Consider the following 18,658-nt stretch of genomic DNA (forward strand, 5'->3'; position numbering starts at 1 on the left):
ATATTTTTATACTGAGAACATATATGAATTACTCAAATATACATAATATGAACAAAACATTCTAGGTACTTTGGATACCCGGAGTTCAACAGAGACCCGCAGGTCCAAAAAAATCGAATAGATACTTTTTCCCAATCCCGAACCTCAACCTGTATTTCGTATTGGTTTGGTTCGTTTATCAAATTTAGGTAAAATTTTTGTACTTAAGAAAGCGTTACATAAGAGTGTATATAAAAAATCTCGAATAAACTTATTCATAAGTTATATAATTTTAAACAAATTTATATATTTGATATAATACGACTTTATAACATAATAATACACAATATACTCAAAATAATATCTCATATCCAACTTCGTATATAACCCATAAAACCCGCGTTTTCGAAGCGCGGGTCGAAATCTAGTTATATTTTATAATCTAGTTTGGTATCTATTTACAAGTTTATGAATTTTAAAAATGTTAACTCTATACATTATATATATATAATTTATTAATATTATTATTATTATACAAAATACATTATCGAGTAGTTCCGGAAGATACACCCATTGAAACACCCATTTCCCGAACTACTCGATATCTGCTCTCAATTTGGTGTATTTCACGCTCCGTTGCAGCTTCCATTCTCACATGTTGACTCCGTGCCTACATGATCACCACGTTGTCCCGAACACATTAACAAATCTTATGCCAGTTTGTCAAAATCTTTTTAACGAACTCATCAACGCATGAGAAGATTGGTCTCTCTCACGTTCTAAAGCAAAGCATCGGCTATAAGACCCTTAAATGCAAAAGTTTAAGAAACCAAAAAAAATTAAGTGATGAAGTCGTTGATTTGTCTCTCTCTCATCCTCCTCCCTTTGTTCTCGGTCGTAGAAGGCCAAGGTATTGGTAGCCCAACGCGGAAGGAGGTTGATGAGGAAGTCGTTGTGCTGGCCTTGTTTGCAGTCTCGGAGCATAATAGGCGGTCGAAGGCGAATCTTGTGTACATAAATGTCCTCCAGGAAACCATGCAAGTTGTCCACGGCTTATTGTACCGACTTATCATTTCTGCGGAAAATGACAGCCGTGCCGCCAAAAATTACGAAGCCGTTGTATGGGAAAAGCCACAGGGCCAGGGCAACCACTCCAATGTCCTTGTGTCCTTCAAAGAGTGTAAATCTGTGGCTTTTGTAAATCGATTACAGATGTATGAATGTACGCCAATGAGTTAAGATTTTGACATTACATTGTTGTTGGTGTAATGTTTTTTGAGACACTATTCAAAACTTAACATGCATTGATTTGCTTCATCCAACACTACAAAACAATGTTGTTTTCACTTCATTTCAGTAAAAAGTAAGAAAAAAAAAACATGCCTTGAGACCTAACAAGGTATATATGAATTTAACATTCCACAGAAACAAAACTTTTGAGAGCCACCAACTCCAAACTCCCTAAACTCTACGCAACAGGTAAATAACTTTGCGACTTGGTCATCACTTTGGATTGAACCAAACTCTGAATCTTGAGTTTTGCTTCTCCCATACCTTTCTTCTCCAGCTCCTCCACCAGCATCTTACAAGTGCTATCTCTAGGAACCATTCCTTTCCGCATCGCCTCCTCAAAGAACAAGCAAGCCACTTCAACTTTCCCGCTCATACACAACCCTCTTATCAGAAGAATATACGTCGCCACATCGATACTAACATTGTTTCTCACCATGTGATGCAACAAAGCTCCAAGCAGCTTCATCTTCTTCTTCTGGCAACACATCTTCAGCAACGGAGCATAAGTCTCAACGTTTGGACTACATAATCCCTCCTCCTCTTCCTCTTCCATCCTTTTAAGCAAACGTAGAGCCATCTCATCTCGCGAGTGATGAACCGCAGCGGAGATCATCGTATTATACACCAAAATATCACGAGAAACTCCTTGCTTCGTCATGTCCTCGAATATCTCCACCGCATCATTAAACCTACCAGTCTTAGACAAAATATGTATCAACGAGCTATAAAACTTAGCATCAGGAACACACCCGTCTTCTTTCATCTTCTCATACACTCCCAAAGCTTCAGCTACTTGTCTAGCTTTCCCCAAAGAATGCATCACAATGGTATAAGTCACCACATTAGGCTTAACCCCGCTCTCTCTCATCTCCTCCAAGACCTCATCAACCCTCCTAAAATCCCCTTCCTTACAATAACCCTCCACAAAGCTAGTGTAAGTAACAACATCAGGACCAAACCCAGCAACCTTCATCAAATCCATCATCGTCTTAGCGTCATCAAACCTCCTCGCCTTACAAAACCCATGAATCAAAATGTTAAACGTCCTCGAATCCGGTTTAACAGTATCAAACATCTTCAAAAACGCCTCATGAGCATGCTCTATGCTGTTCTCCTTCACAAGTGCATCCATCAAACTGTTCATAGCATTAGTATCCATCCCCACACCATACTTCCTCTCCATCTCCAGAAACGCATCAACAGCTTCGTTATACTTCCCTGACTTGGCCAACCTCCTCATGACTTTACTCATGGTGTCGAGCGTGACGAGCTCGGACATCTCATCGACTAGTGCCCACATCAAATCGAAGTTCCTGCACTTCCCCAACACGTCAACCATCGCGTTGTAAGCGTGAGGGGAATGCGTATAACCTGTTTGCGAATTTGCCCAAGTGAAAAAGGCGTAAGCTTGGTTCCATCCGTTGCTGAATCTTCTCAGAACTTGCAGAACCAGAGTCTCTGTTACAACGACGTCGCATCCACTCAGGGCTTTGACGATGTCTTCGTGAGAAGCCTCCTTCTTGTTGAGAAAGTCGGAGACTTTATCGATATCTTCGATTGGTTTCTTCGCGACGTGTCCTGTTGAGGAGGCTTCTTCGCGGCCGAGCTTCTGGGTCTCGACCCAGTGAGCTAAGGAAGGGATGACGAAGTCTTCGTCGTCGGAGATTGGGTTTGAAGAGGAAGAAGGTTTGTTTGAGAGGAAGTCTTTGATCCAAGATGGAAGCTCCGGCGACTCGGGTGACTCCTCAGAGTTAGAGAAAGCATTGTGGGTTGCGAGAAACCGCCGTTGATAGATTCTCCGAGGTAAGGAAGATGAGAGAAGCTTACTAATACGGAGCTTCGCGAGCATTTTTTTGTTGTCTGATTGATTTGACTCTGTTTTGTCCGATGAAAGTTAAAACCTAAAGTTTGCTGCTTTACGCCGGGTCGGATCAAATACTTATTATTGTAAGATATCATATCCAAATAAATACAAAATTAAATATTTGAAGTACATATTTAAGAGAAAAAGACTAGGATAGCACCAAACCAAGTTTATGTTCCCAAAGTAGCACTCAAGGTTCAAAATCACAAAAATAGGTTTCATTAAAAAGGTAAATATACACTTATACCCCTTGGGTTAATTAATCCAAACCTTAGGGTTTAGAGTTAAGGGGTGGGGTTTTGGAATTAGGGTTTAAAATTTTATAAAAAAAAAATATAAAATAAAAAATAAAAATTTTAAAAAACGTTTTAAAAAGTATTTTTAAATTATAAAAAGAAAATTTGAAAAAAAAAAAAAATTTTGAAAAAAAAAATTTATAAAAATTTCGAATCTGAAAACATATAATCTGAAACTATAAAAAAAAAAATTCATTTTTTTAATTTTAATTTTTATTTATTTTTGTTTGTTTATTTAATTTTAAACCAAGGGTATTAGGGATATTTTACCCTTTAATGAATGTCATTTTTGTGACTTTCTCCTTCTAGTGCTATTTTTGAGACATAAACTTCAAAAGGTGCTATTATTGACAATTGCCCCATATTTAAGTTTCAAATATTTATATTGTATATTAATTTGGACATTCAGATTGAGTTTTTTAGATATTTTTTTGGGTTTTCGGATTTTTCGAGTTTTCGAATTACCCATTTGAGTTCGATTAATAACAATTCGGATTTAGATATGTTTTGTAACATCCTATAACATTTATTGAGGTATTTTTTATATTTCGAATTGGATACCGATCGGATTTTTCGGTTCGAATTCAGTTCAGATTTCAGGTGGATTTTATGCCCAGCCTAGTTTCCTTTTATAAAAGTAAAGAAAACCTATAATTTGCTGCTTCACGCGGGTCGGGTCGTTAATAGATACTGATCCAGGTCCAATATCAGGCGGGTTTCTCGGTTTAAATTGACGCGTATTATGAATCCCGGTCTAATTTCAGGCGGTCTTACGGTTTAATTTTAGTTACCTCACAGGTCACAGCTGACAAGTGACGTTTTAACCGACACGGGTACAAGTCATCATCTTCGTCTTCTTCCCCTTAAAATCCCTAATTTCTGAGCTCCGTGGCGCGCCGTCGTACGTTCCGCATTCTGCAGTCAGAGAATCTAACTGCTCGCCTGACCATGCAAAACCCACGAGCATCAGATGACTCCGGTTCTTCCGACGTCGAAGCTGAGATCAGCGACGGCCTTCCTCCGCTTGACAGATCTCACAGAGTCGTCGAAGATGAAGGTAATGCGATCAAATGGGTCACTTGTTTCTTTCCTTCTCCACCATTTCCACCACAAAAGTTCCAATCTTTTATTGTTTTTTATTTGCATCAGCTTCGTTGGTGATGAGAGCAGAGATGTATCAAGCTTACATGAAGGAGCTTCCTATTCCGACAAACCGCGGTTCGGTTATTCCCTTCACAAGTTGGGTCGGTTTAAGCTTCTCAATCAAACAGCTTTATGGTCAACCTCTGCACTACCTCACGAACGTGCTGTTACAACGTTGGGATCAAGCAAGATTCGGGTCTGATTCTGAGTACCAGAGTTTGGATTTCATCATCCATCCTTGTAAAGCTGAAGCTACCGTCTGGCTCGTTGAGGAAATCCATCGTCTCACTTCTTCTCATCTTCAGATCGCTCAGCTTTGGGGATCTGATCCTATGTACCACTCCTTGATTGATCCCGTCGTTCCTGAGCTACCACGATCATGAAACAAGTTCTTGAACACCTTTTCAAGAATCTTACTTTCTAAGATTTTAAGTTTAGATAATGAAATGTGAATGCTCTTTTATCCTTATTACTACTTGTGTTTCTGTAATTAGCAGCACAAGTCATTCCAAGAATCATCTTTTGAAGTTTCTGTAATTATCTCTTCGAACACTTACCTTTGAGTAATGAAATGGGACTTTAATCTAACTAGGCATTAATCTCTACTATTCTTTTTTTTTTTTTTTTGAGCAAAAATCTCTACTATTCTTCATCTACATCCATAAGAGCATTACCAAGATCAGGTACATGGCCTAACTCACTTGCTCCTCGGCTAACATCGTTGAGCACTGCCTCTATTTGGGCATTTCAGGGTGACTCATGGGTCTAACATGCTTGCTTGCACAAAAGTGCAGATTATATTAGGAACACAATCTTACATTCGAAGTTGGAAATATTTAAGTAATACATAAGAGACTCGAACCAATCAAGTTATCACCAATTGATTTTATGTTGGTAGCAAAACAATATTTTTCTCTGGAGATGGTTTTGTTTGTTTCCAGGATAAATATACCTCATCTTCTCATATATATATAGCCAGCGGCTATCGAGTTTCACGTTGTTTGACATCCGAACAAAGATACTAAAGCGCACCTATCTTGCATGTGACACTTCATGTACATATCAATCAGGTCACTGAAATCTTATCAGCTTTAATACCAGAATCCATCATTAGATTCAAGCCACCTATGCCTCCTTCGTAATTCTTGGCGAATGTTATTGGACGCTATCATGTTGCACAAAGCCCTCGAATAAAATCAAACACACAGCACAAAGAAGATAGGAATAATAAGGTAACAAACTTACAGGTGGTGTAGCAAAAAAAGGGTAAAAATAATAGATCAGTTTCATTATATATTGTTCCAAACAAAAACAAATAAAAAAGTAGATGGAAGTTCCTATCAACTAGTATTATTAGTTTCATTGCTCCCACCTTGCTGGATTTGGACCAAACTTGGAACATAACTGAAAATAAATGGAGACAATGTTTTGTGTTTGGATCCTACAGAAGGGATTTCTGTGGAATATCCACTGTCCTCTCCAGTAGTGTACAGTTTCTTGATATGATCTCCTCCGAAAGCCGAATTACAACCCAAGACCAGTTTCTTCTCCTCGTCAACTAAGAAACTCATAAAGCACGGAATAAAATTATTGGGATTTTTCACTGTAAATGATTTGCTCCACAAAGCAGCTTGAGTACCATCAATTTCATTGGTCATCCACACCTCCATGTATGATACACGACGGGACCAATATAACAATGAGAGTTTTTCTTCTCTCACAACTGATAGAATCATATCGCAAGGATTCGGAATTGGCGGAAGACAAAAACGTATAAAACTGTTTCTCGTAAAATCAAAACCAAGCAAACCACCTGTTTTTTCCGTGACAAGCCAATAAGCATTTCCCTTGCATGACACACCACGATTTGGTATTGTAGAGCCGCGGAGAGCCAAGTCATCATCCAAAACCCTCCAATAATCAGAGCTGAGGTCATAAATTTTGAAACCAGCATCTCCCTGGATTAGGCTGTAACTAGTCGACCAACAGCTTAAGATTTTGTAGCTACGGAAGGATTTGTTGTTTTGGTATCCTAGAGCAAGGCTACGCGTAGAGAAGCTCTTGCTATAAGTTGTGGTTTGGATCCACCTAGTTTCCCCTGAACACGGATTCCAAACCATGAGTCTGTACTTGTTGTCCTTCCAAATGGTGCATAACAACAAACCATCGCAGTGAAAAACCTCGACTACATGGATTTGCTGGTGGGAACAAGGATGGAAATCCTTAAATTCTATAGGTGGAGGAGCAACGTTGAGATTGACATTCACTGAACAAATCCTATAGTCGTTTGATATGAGAATCCGAGACTGCTTTGGAGCATTACGAAAGTGCTTCTCCGTGAATCTTTGATCTTTGAATAAATGGTTCCATCGTTTGCAAGTGGATCGTAGTCGTTTCAAAGATGCGGCTGGAACCCTAGAGAGTATTTCCTCTATCAAATCCTGCGGAATATCGGACATCACCATCATTGTTGGTTTCTCTTGTGATCAGGCAAAGTCAAAGGAAAACACTTTTGAAGTAGAAATTAGGGTTTTAATTTATTTATTTTTTACCCTGAACCAGTTTGGTTTTATATATACACGCAAAAAAAAAACACTTTCGGTTTCAACTATTTTAGTTACCTCACAACTGACAAGGGACGTTTTAACCGGCACGTGTACAAGTCATTGTTATTGTATTTTAGAACGATTTCTCTCGGTTATACACCTTTGATGCTAACTTTGCAAATGAATGACAATCAGAGCATACTCTCAGGGCTCTTGACTAGTCGGATTGTTGTGACTTTCTTTGAGCTAATGAACTCAAAGGCCATTGCAAGTTTCTCGGTGTTCCAGACACGAATGAGCCTGTAATTTTGTAATATCTCTAGACATGTTTTTGTGTTGGTCCAATGCTAATCAAACAAAAAATATGATATACTTATAAAATGTAAAGGTGAGATTAGAGATCAAATCAAGTCATACACACCCAAAACAATAACTGATTACAAAAATACCATTTCATACAAACCACCAAAACCATATAAATTCACTAGAGTTATGCATAAACCACATATTGATGTTTCAAAAAAAATACCAGATATACAATACTAGAAACAGAATTACCCAACATACAAATCTTATTTTTTTATGGACTATCAAACCGGTCATTGTTATATTGATTATTCAACTTATCAAATAATTTGAAATGCCATCGATTTTATCGGTCACCTTAAAATTCTTACTACAATATTTATGGCTCACAACATTTTACTGACGTCTCTGTTACATGACACAATGATGAAATACATAGTTTAAACAATAAACAAAAGTAGTTAACATAGAATCGTTAAATTTTTCGTTTTCTAAAATTTGTATATATTGTAAAACAGGCATCCGTGCAGTTATACGAGTCAGGGTCAAGATCTAGTTGAATTTAAAAGGGTTGATTTTCTCGTATGTTACATTAACAAGATTATCACAACTACTACGAATAGTTGACCGATGAATTTTCAATTTAAGTGTCATGATTACTCATTAGTTATTTCTCGTGATTAACAGATTTAGCGTATTAATTATAAATCTCCAGGTTAAAAGCATTGTAAGTTGTACTAATCCGTAACGTATTCCCTTCCACTCAGTTTTTCAACGTGTACTCTGCCAATCTGTTATTTATTGATGAGAATTTGACCAAAAAAAGTTTTTCTTATGAGAAACATGGTATAACAGCGAAATGTTTAACTAAACTATAAAATAATATAATATTTTTAAGATGAAAATTATGAAATAATATTTTACAGGGATAAATTTGTGGAATATCGCGTTTGAAATTATCTAAATAAAAATTTATTATATTTAGATTTTATTGGATTTATTTAAAGAAATTAAAATATTTATAATTGAGATGATTACTATAAAAGAACATAAAAATGACAAATGATGTGATAAACCCAAATTCCATATGAATCTTACCAAATCATTGTTGATATGATCAAATAAAGTAAGGTAGAGAAAAATTAGTAAATCAAGCGTGACAAGTACTCCCATCAACAGAGTCCAGTAAACCAAATATAATAATAGAAAACATACAAATAAACATAACTAAAGGAAAAAAATCATTTCTCCATTTTTTTTGGGACAGAAAAAAAATCATTTCTCATTTTTAATCTTTTTGTATGCAAATAAAAACAGAAAAAAAAATCAAGGAATGAACGGTAATTTACACTTGCTGTTACTTATTTTTATCCTCCAAAACAATGTAAAAAGGAAAAAAGAAAATCAAGCAAAGATTAAGGTGAAGTCAGTTACTTTGTTGGGGATAAATAGCAACTTTTGTAGTTGGGGGTGACCTCTGTTGGACTTGGTTTGGTAGAGAGAAAAAAGTGCAGAAACCATATAAGAGAGTGCATGCAGAAACGATGAGCGATTGATTGTTTAGAAATGGAGACACCGCAAAAAACTATAATCCAGAATGGGACTGCAGTTTCTAAACTCAAAGTCAAGCTTTCCTGCTTTTGTTTTGTTTTTGTCAATACTAAAAAATTATGTTTATGTGATGCATTGTTTATTTTTTGTGTGTTTCTGACATCAAAGTCTTATGTGAGGAGATGCAGAACTCTCCAGTGTTCAACTACATAAACAACCTATCTCCAATCAAACCTGTCAGATCAATCCCAATCGCTCAAACCTTTGGCTCTCTCAGTCCTTCTGTCTACACTCCCCCTCACAAAGGATCTCGTTTCAAAAGGTCATTACTCAAAAGTTACCTCCTCTTCTCTTCTTCCTCCTATCTTTTTATTTGGAATATGTTTTCGTTTTGCAGTCATACTTACTTCTCCGACCCTGCCAAAGAGTTAGTAGAAGAAGCTTTACTTGAAACCGTACCGCCAAAAATACTCAAGAATGACTGCCTTTCTACTCCTCCTAGTAGAGCTGCTGCCAATGATGGTTCTTGTGGAGATGGTAAGACCGATCTGCAGAAGCTGTGTGACGGCAATGTCAAGCGTAAAAGTGATACTCCAGATTGGGAAACTCAGTTTCCGGATACTCCTGAAATGTTGATTTATGATACACTGAATGATTCGGAGGCTGATAGATGCTTCTTGCCGGCATCATCAGACCTTAAAAGACGTTCATGTGGTGGTACAAAGCCAAGACTGGAGCCTGTTTCAAACAGCAAAGAGTTGGCAGATGTGAGTAAAAAAAAATTGAGAATATTACTTAATTCTTTGGTTCTTGATTGATCATTATTTCTCTGAAATTGTTCTCTTTGGTGTGTGTGAAAGGCTCTTCACCGAGGAGTAAGAAGACGCCTTCTAGACTTTGAGATGCCTGACAACCAAACGTCAGAAAAATCTTCATCGAGTTGTGTAGTACCACCTAGCACTGGTCTGCATCTTAACACCGCCTTTGCAATGTCCTCTAAGGACACCAATGAGTACTCATTATCCGCAAACATTAAAGTCGGTTTGCAAAATTCTACCCCTCCGGTTCTTCACTCACATGACATTTTGAGAGAAAACGAAACCGGGGAAGCTGCAGGACAAAGTGTAGTAGAAGAGATTCAAAAGTCTTCTTTAGCTTTAGTAGAAATGAATCAAAGCAGTCCAAAGAAGAAGAGGTAAGTCTTACATAAGACTTGCACAAACATATTTATAGTAAGAATCTTAACAATATTATGGCATTAAAACGTGCAGACTTAAGTCTGACCAAGCAGGAGAAGGAGAGTCATCATGTAAACGGTGCCACTGCAAAAAATCCAAATGTTTGAAACTGTAAGCTGAATATACTCCATTCGTTTCTAAAAGATCCATGTTTTAGAAAAAACAAATTGTTTCAAGAAGATACATTTTTTTTTATATTTTCAATGTATAAATAATTGCAAATTGTAAACTTCAGAAAACATAATTGTGTTTATTAAAATTATATTAGTAAAAAGTTGGGAGAATAGCTAATTACATAAAATAATGTATTGGTATATATATATTTTTTAATAAATGTGAAAATTTTAAAACATACATCTTTCTGAAACAGAGGGAGTATATCCCAAATCCTAATCTTTTTCTTGGCTTGCTTGAAGTAGCTTAAAATCTTGTTATTAAGTCTCTTTTGAATGTTTTGTCTCTGCAGTTACTGTGAATGCTTTGCTTCTGGAGTTTATTGCATAGTTTCATGTTCATGTGTAGATTGCTTCAACAAACCAATCCACGAAGACACTGTCTTAGCTACTCGCAAACAGATTGAATCCCGGAATCCAATTGCCTTTGCTCCTAAAGTCATTAGAAATACTGATTCTTCCATCATGGAAGCTGGTGTTGATGCAAGCAAAACTCCAGCTTCAGTGCGGCACAAAAGAGGTTGCAACTGCAAGAAATCAAACTGTGTGAAGAAATATTGTGAATGCTATCAGGTATCATCATTAAAACTCCATGTCATATGACTCATATCTTTGTAAGAATTGATTCTGATACCTTTGTCACTAATGATCATAATAGAGTGGAGTTGGTTGTTCCATAAACTGTAGATGTGAAGGATGTAAGAATGCATTTGGTAAAAAAGATGGTTAGTCTTTTTTTGTTTCATTTTATATATCTTAACCTTCTTGGTGTTTTGATTTGACATGGTTACAAATTTTATAATCTCTGCAGTGTCTTCATTTGTTGGTATGGATATCAAACAAGATGGTGAAAGTAAAACAGGGCAAACACAACAGAACAACGAGTTGTTTAGTTATGTGCCACTTCCACCTTCAACACCAATGTCATTAAGGTAAGAAACAACCTAAAAACAATAAATGTGTGGTGATTTAGTCAGCTCCTGATTTTTCTCTAATAACCTTTGTTTTCTTATTCAGACAACCATTGGCTCAACTTCCCATCTCATCCAACAACATGCTGCTTCCTCAACAGTCTCAGCAACTTCATGGAGCTTCTGGATCTTTCTTATACGAGAACCAATCTTTCAGAAAACAAGGCATGGGTTTGTTGTCAAGGACTGAGACAATCACAGAGGATATTGAGAATGTTATTCCATCTCCAATAACTAACATCAATACAGTGTCTCCCAACAGCAAAAGGGTTTCCCTGCTTCATCTTGATCCACCAGTATTGACTCCAAGGAGAAGAAATGGTGAGAGGAAGCTGTTACTGTCAATTCCAGCTTTTCCTTCTCTCCCTCCACACCATTAAAAATATTCTTTGAAACTGTTTCTGATGTCAACATCTAGTTGGTAGTTTTAACTTACACAGCAACAACATACACAAAACTTTTCTAGTAGTTTAGTGATAGCACATTTCATTTGTGTATCCAAAGGTTGTTTTTTTTTTGTCACCAATCCAAAGGTTGTTTAATTTATCCTTTTCAACAGATGCTAAGTAGTTTTGGACTGGTTTGATATAGCAAAGGCTGTTTAATTTCCAAAGGTTATTTAATTTATCTTATTTGATTTAGCAATTTTCGACTGGTTTTAAATATATTTATATATACTATCACAAATTGTAAATGGAAAATTAATATTTTCTATGAAAAATGAAGAAATTATATTTTATAGCGGAAAGTTATGTTTTTCAAACTGTTGTAAATCCACTGTAACAGTAGTTTGGAAATTATATTTTTGAAGAATTAGGCAGACAAATCTTAAAAGAAAAACTCTTGAGAAAACAAACATTTACACCATTTCCACGCTAGCCAAATGTGTAAAATTTTATAAACTATTTTATAAAATTTAAATAACTCTTTTTAGTAATATTGTTATTATCTATTTAAAATGTGACTATTCTAAATAAATATTATTTATTCAAAATAGTAAGGTAGTTTTGACAACAATATAACTAAACTATCATATATGTTCTATCGGTTCAGAGAACCAAGCTGGAAGTATAGAATCGATATAAAACAGAGCGGTAGGGGAACACTTATCACCTTATGCCAGCTTGTCCGTCACTAGATTTTGAGCCTTTTGAAATATATCGGATCTTGAAAGAAGGAAAGAAAAACTTGCTGCACTGGAACTTCTCCAAGTGTGTAGTAAAAGATGGTAATTCTTCAGGTGATGATACCATCTTCACCAATTAGAACAGTTTGTTACGAAAATTACGTCTGAAAAATTATAGATTTTCATAGTCTATATCAAAATTTCACATTCAGAGTGTAAAGCGGATAAGCTTTAATACGATCAACCGAAAAAAGCAAAACAAATTTCCCCTCAATTTGTAAAGGAAGGGCCAGAGTGGAGCGTAAGGATCCAAAAGTCAATAATAATAATAAAAAAAAAAGAGTGACGTCGTTTAGTGGACTTGACAACATTGTTCTTTTGTCCCACTGTGGTCCATCTTCAGACTGTTTCCGCACAGGCGCGGACATTATTATTTTCTTTTTGTTCGAAATGCAACAAACAACCCTAGCCTAGATTGTCTGCTTTGACGCAAAATGTTGATGTAAATAGTTTGTTTTTAGCTGCGTGGAAAATGGACAATGAGAATTCTCAGAAGGAGTCTGCCTCCAAGATCGAAACCCCAACTCCAAAATCCAAATTCGAGGTTTCTTTTCTCTTCAATTTTATTTTCAGTCAGAAAAGCATACTCTTTTTTTCTGGGTTTTACCTTAATTTCAATTATGTTCTAGCTTCAGGGTTTTTTTTTTTTTTTGGGGTACATTGTTTAGGTCAATTTCATAATCAAGCTCAGTGTGAATTAACCAAACTTGTTCTGAATTAACCTTAGTTCTTCTTTTGTTTAATTCCAAGATTTGAACTTGACTCTGAATTGGGTGGTAATGCTGCAGGACTCTCCAGTGTTCAACTTCATTAACAATCTCTCTCCCTTTGAGCCAGTCAAGTCCTTCTCCAGTGTTCAGACGTTTAGCTCTCTCAGTTTCACTTCTCCTCCTCCTGTTTTCACCTCTCCTCACCCTACTTTTCACCGAGAGTCCAGATTCTTTAGATGGTAATAAAGTCAACATTCTCTTCTTTTTTTTTCTGTTTTTTTTTCAGTATATGTAATTTGTGTATCTTTATTTGCAGTCAGAACTCTGTTGATCGTTCAAAGGCCTTAGATTCTAAAGAAGAAGTTGTGGCTGATGTAGATCTAAACAAAGAGGCTACTCTGGAAGATGATGAAGAAACTTCTTGTGAGCTGCCACAGATCCTCAGCTCTGACAGCCAAAGTCCTCCTCATCACGGTGAAGATATTGTCACCCAAGTACTCCTACCTCCTCCAGGAGAAGACAACAATGGCTCGTCTTCAGAGGATGTCAAAATGAGGCTCCTGAACATTCTTGATGCTCAGGAAGAGAATGGCACTCCTGGCTCTAGACGTTTGATGGCAGATGCAGCTGAGCTTCTAGTGTTTCGGTCTCCCAATGACTCGGAGGCTTTTACATGCCTTGTTGATCAAATATCTAGCTCTGAGAGACGTTTCTGCGCTGGTGTCAAGCTGCCAACCCAGCAGCACGATATCATTCCAGCCAATGGATCCACCAATGATAATGAACCTTTAGCAGTAGTTCCCAATCAGGTGAAAAATACATTTCAAACTTCATATGTTTTCTTGATTATTCAGTGTCGCTGAAATAGTTATTTTTGTGCTGTGTTTGTCTGTGGTAAGCCTGTCTCTAACGTGCACCGTGGTAGCATGCGAAGACGTTGTCTAGACTTTGAGATACCAAGGAAGCGGAAGAAGGATGACGATGAGCAAACTGTGTCTGACAACAATAAGGCCGAATCTTCTTCCTCCAAATGTGGTCTACCTGGTATTGGTCTCCATCTAAACGCCATTGCAATGGCCTCAAGGAACACTAAGATCAGCATCACGCATGAGTATTCATCATCTGGAGAGATTCAAAACACTTTCTCAGGCTCCATCGCTCCGGTTCACTCCCAAGACACCGTGCCAGAAGCTTTGGAGCAAGCAGAGAGCCAGCCAGGGGAAGAGTCGGCTGTAGAAGAAGCTACCGAGTTGATTCCGGACAGCCTTCAGAAAAAGAAGCAAGTTCTTGAAGGTGGAGAGGGAGAGTCATCATGTAAGAGATGCAACTGCAAAAAGTCAAAGTGTTTGAAGCTGTAAGCTGCATACTCTCTTAGCTCCTCTTTAAATTAGCTTGAAGTAGTTAACTGTTATCTTTTCTCTGTCTGCAGTTACTGTGAATGCTTTGCTGCTGGGGTCTATTGCATAGAGCCATGCTCATGTGTTGATTGCTTCAACAAACCAATTCATGAAGACACTGTTTTGGCTACTCGCAAACAGATTGAGTCCAGAAACCCACTTGCATTTGCTCCTAAAGTCATCAGAAACTCTGATTCCATCATGGACACTAGCGTAAGAGCTCTCTACTCCATTTTCTTATTCCTCCTTCTCTCTCTGTCTTCTATTTATCTGACGGATGAAACTGTGATCTTGCGCAGGATGATGCAAGTAAAACTCCAGCGTCTGCACGACACAAGCGAGGCTGCAACTGCAAGAAATCAAACTGTCTGAAGAAATACTGTGAATGCTATCAGGTATTATCATTAATCTCCAGGACATGTCTTTGTAAGATTCTTACTTCCTTGGATTGATTCTGATGATCTTTGTAGAGTGGAGTTGGCTGTTCCATAAACTGTAGATGTGAAGGATGCAAGAATGCTTTCGGAAGAAAAGATGGTTAGTTTCTTTATCTCACCATTTTCAACTAAAATTTATCATCCCAAAGTCTTATGGTTTGACATGATTACAATCTCAGCGTATTTACATGCTATCATGGAGAGCAAGCAAGAGGAGGATCACGAAACATATGAGAAAAGAACAGCAGACATGTCGAAAGAGGCCGAGCGGAACCCAAGTTCTGAACAACCTTTAACACCACTGCCACCGTACAAGTAATACTATCAACATTAACAATATACGAACAAAAAAGACAGCTCCTGATTTTGTGTGTGTTTTTTTTTTTGCAGACATTTGGTGGTTCATCAGCCATTTTTGCCTAGGAACAAGCTGCCTCCGACACAGTTCTTCCTCGGCGCCGGTTCGTCCTCTTTTAGAAAGCCAGAGGGTGAGTCAGGGAATGAGAAGAAGCCGCTTGAAACCGTGATAGAAGACAAAACAGAGATTTTGCCTGATATTCTCAACACTTCCCCTATTAAGGCAAACTCTCCCAACAGCAAGAGAGTCTCTCCTGCTCACATTGGCTCCTCGGAACCGGGCTCAATCCTAGGGAAGAGAAGTAATGGCCGGAAGCTGATATTACGGTCTATTCCAGCTTTTCCTTCTCTTAACCCAAATCAGTGAAACAAGATAACCAACTATTTGTAATGTTTGCAAGGTTCTAAGATGATTTCACCTGTTTCATAACATCAGCAACATGTTCTTGACTTCTTGTAATATCACATTCTAGTGTATGAAAAGCATCCAAAAATGGACTTTGAGAAATGCTAAGTGGATTGATCTAAGTTCCATATATATATTAATTAAGTTCCTTTTTATGTGTCAATCCATATAATGTTATTTTCTAATTATCTCAATGGAATTGAGCTTTCTTTTGAGTTATCATCAATTAGTGGACAATCGACTCAACTTTCGGACCAGATTAATGGGATAGGATGTGGACTGACTCTAATACCATGACACCATGTTAATAAACCTAGACTTGTATAAAGGTTTTCTTGTTTATTAGCGTTGGAGGCTCGACCTCTTTATACATCTGGATACTATGGGCTCAGTTACAAAGATACATTACATCACCATATCAAGATTTTGCAGTGTTATTTTTGTTATCGAATCGCTGATAGGCTGTTCAAGAGGTTGGCCACTAACCCATCTCTCGAACATAACGGAGTTCTCATCTGGTTTATACTCCATCGTGTGCCCGCCGCCCTATAAACCAAACCCACAAAAAATGAGAAACTCTCCCAACTATAAATTTTTCATTTAGGTAATAAGAAAAACGTAGCTAGCTTTCACAGTGGCAAATGTCATCTTATTGGCATAAGTTTTTGTGTACCTGCAACGAGAACAAATTGATGATCTTCACATATATGTTTCTGTGATGAAAAAAAAAAAATAGTACTATAATACCCAGCGACTTGATTGTGAACCAACCATGGCCTCCAGTGGTCAATAATGGAATAGTTTAGTGATCTTATCCAGTCTTGAGTTGCAAGGAAAGGGACAAGCATGTCGTGATCACCACTGTTTCACCATAAACATCATGTCAAGTAAACAAACTTTATCAAAAACCTTAACAGAAGATTAAAGAATAGTTGTTGTAGACGACCGACCTGAAGATGAGAGATCAATATCCTTGGATGCTGTTATTCTTATGGTTTGGTACGCTGCTTTTCATGTCATAGTTGTAATGTATTTCCCGATAACATGTTAACCATTCTCTTATACTTCCCTGAAAAATTGTCACGGTTCCATTATACCATCAAACCGAAAAAGGCCTTTCTAACCACACATGGGTGGTCAGTAGTGGTAGGCAAATTCCGGTGAGCTAATCGACTCGGATTCGAAACAACCCCATGACACTAAACATGTGTAGTATGAGTCTGTAATTCTCATTGCGAGCAACCGGGTCCACCTGGCGCCGGTCGCCCTAAGAGACTAGTTGTTTGGGAAGTAGATTCATCTACATGGAAAATGCCAGGAAAAATATATGTTGCCTCCAAGGCTTATATGGGGTTGCCGTTCCTCCATCATTTTTGAACATGTATAATCGCAAATTTGAGAAGTAGATTCATCTTCATGGAAAATGCCAGGCTTTGTTGTTCGAGTTTTTTTATTGGTAAAAAAAAATATATGTTGCCTCCAAGGCTCGAAACCCCTTCGTTTGTTCGAGTTATCAGGTTGCCTCGAAGGCTCGGAAAAATTATATGTTGCCTCGAAGGCTCGAAACCCACCAGGTTTTGTTGTTCGAGTTATCACCAGTTGCGTTAAACCCGTCTTCCTTTGTTCAAGTTGTGCGGGAAGTCCTTTTGGTGTCAAAGAAAGACTCGAATCGAAGCTGTGAATAGTGTCTCAATGTGTCATCATCATCAACCTTGGCCTCTCTGCTTATGATTGTCTTTTTTTTTTTTTACTATTTCTCTGTTTTCTTAAAGGTGGAAAAATATCTGAAAATATGAATATTCATAATTTTATGGATAAAATCAAATAATAATATTTTATATTAGTTAGAAACGAATCAAAACAAAAGTATTAAAAATTTAAAAGATGGATATGCGATTCGATCCAACATATGTATATAGATATGCAATATAGATAATTATATAGCTATTATAATTATTTTACCTATATAAATTTTATAATACTCTTATTCGGTGAATTTATTATTTTTTTATTAAAATTTTAAGAGATGAGAATTTTTTTTTGTAATGAGATAATTGTCTTCCAAATTTATTTTTGTAAATAGAATTAACTATTCGATTAAAAATATATGTTTTATCGGAATTTGGGCACACTAAAATATAGACGCATGAAGAAGTAAATAAAATGATAAAATTATCAATCGAAATAAATAAAATGAATCACAAATACTTTAAAAATTGGATATCAATTTGTATCTTATCCAAGATCTTGTGAATGATATTAAGGGTTCAGTGCGGAATAATTGTTTAACAACCGCGATAATAATAAAAACTTATAAATAACAATATATTTTAAAAAATTTGTTACTATCGACAGTGGTGTAGAGTCATATGATCTGTCACCGTTCGGATTCGGAGCCTAGAAAGACTTCAGAAAAAAAATGAGCATGAATATCTTTACTTTTCAAAAAAAATTAGAGTGAGTCAGCATTTCATTGTTATTTGAAATCTCAAATCAACTAATAGATAGATTGATGATAAAATCATATAAGACACGCGTCGACTTATAAGTGATTAAGAGCTTGATTGGTTTTCCCGCTACCACCCGCAAACGCAGCTTTTGCGATTGGTAGCGGTTGACAGTGTTTCGAAACAATCATACAAACCGCTACAAATCGCTTCAAACTGCTCTGAACCTCTTAAAATCAAAAGCTGGTTCCAGCTAGCGTTTGCGGTTGTGGGCGGTTGCGGGAGGATAATTTTTTTTTCTTTTTTTAAAAAACCATATAAATACAAAAATAAAAATAAAAATAAAATTTTTAAAATA

General features: G+C 36.9%; 5 protein-coding genes and 1 long non-coding RNA gene across 7 annotated transcripts; 3 read left to right on the forward strand and 3 right to left on the reverse strand.

The window, feature by feature from the left end:
- Positions 1–1,263: 1,263 nt before the first annotated feature.
- Positions 1,264–3,202, reverse strand: LOC106423580 (pentatricopeptide repeat-containing protein At3g22670, mitochondrial). Its single transcript, XM_013864349.3, has one exon. It carries the CDS (start codon positions 3,119–3,121, stop codon positions 1,448–1,450), a length of 1,674 nt encoding a protein of 557 aa, XP_013719803.2. The 5' UTR covers positions 3,122–3,202; the 3' UTR covers positions 1,264–1,447.
- A 1,048-nt stretch (positions 3,203–4,250) lies between these two features.
- Positions 4,251–5,163, forward strand: LOC111214661 (protein RDM1). The gene is made up of 2 exons (XM_022717672.2): positions 4,251–4,489; positions 4,582–5,163. Exons 1-2 carry the CDS (start codon positions 4,381–4,383, stop codon positions 4,956–4,958), a joined length of 486 nt encoding a protein of 161 aa, XP_022573393.1. The 5' UTR covers positions 4,251–4,380; the 3' UTR covers positions 4,959–5,163.
- A 129-nt stretch (positions 5,164–5,292) lies between these two features.
- LOC106423502 (putative F-box only protein 9) lies at positions 5,293–7,522 on the reverse strand. The gene has a single exon (XM_013864275.3). It carries the CDS (start codon positions 7,041–7,043, stop codon positions 5,916–5,918), a length of 1,128 nt encoding a protein of 375 aa, XP_013719729.2. The 5' UTR covers positions 7,044–7,522; the 3' UTR covers positions 5,293–5,915.
- A 113-nt stretch (positions 7,523–7,635) lies between these two features.
- Positions 7,636–12,622, forward strand: LOC111197862 (protein tesmin/TSO1-like CXC 3). Of its 2 annotated transcripts, none has more exons than XM_048776567.1 (8): positions 7,636–9,050; positions 9,167–9,745; positions 9,839–10,173; positions 10,250–10,327; positions 10,683–10,962; positions 11,048–11,114; positions 11,201–11,321; positions 11,407–12,622. In XM_048776567.1, exons 1-8 carry the CDS (start codon positions 8,994–8,996, stop codon positions 11,738–11,740), a joined length of 1,851 nt encoding a protein of 616 aa, XP_048632524.1. In that variant the 5' UTR covers positions 7,636–8,993; the 3' UTR covers positions 11,741–12,622. The 2 variants fall into 2 exon arrangements, with proteins under 2 accessions (XP_048632524.1, XP_048632523.1); XM_048776566.1 differs by having other exon boundaries at positions 7,640–9,300; positions 9,376–9,745.
- Positions 12,623–12,868: 246 nt separating this feature from the next.
- LOC111214192 (CRC domain-containing protein TSO1) lies at positions 12,869–15,955 on the forward strand. Its single transcript, XM_022716591.2, has 9 exons — positions 12,869–13,090; positions 13,335–13,495; positions 13,573–14,065; positions 14,156–14,610; positions 14,686–14,866; positions 14,953–15,048; positions 15,124–15,190; positions 15,270–15,405; positions 15,481–15,955. Exons 1-9 carry the CDS (start codon positions 13,019–13,021, stop codon positions 15,812–15,814), a joined length of 1,995 nt encoding a protein of 664 aa, XP_022572312.1. The 5' UTR covers positions 12,869–13,018; the 3' UTR covers positions 15,815–15,955.
- Positions 15,956–16,177: 222 nt separating this feature from the next.
- Positions 16,178–17,655, reverse strand: LOC111214662. The gene is made up of 2 exons (XR_007338290.1): positions 16,527–17,655; positions 16,178–16,399 (listed from the first exon to the last, which is right to left on the reverse strand). It is a non-coding gene; the product is annotated as an uncharacterized LOC111214662 (long non-coding RNA).
- Between the last annotated feature and the right edge of the window lie 1,003 nt (positions 17,656–18,658).

This window comes from Brassica napus, chromosome A3 (genome assembly GCF_020379485.1).
Source record: "Brassica napus cultivar Da-Ae chromosome A3, Da-Ae, whole genome shotgun sequence".
Lineage (NCBI taxonomy): Eukaryota > Viridiplantae > Streptophyta > Magnoliopsida > Brassicales > Brassicaceae > Brassica > Brassica napus.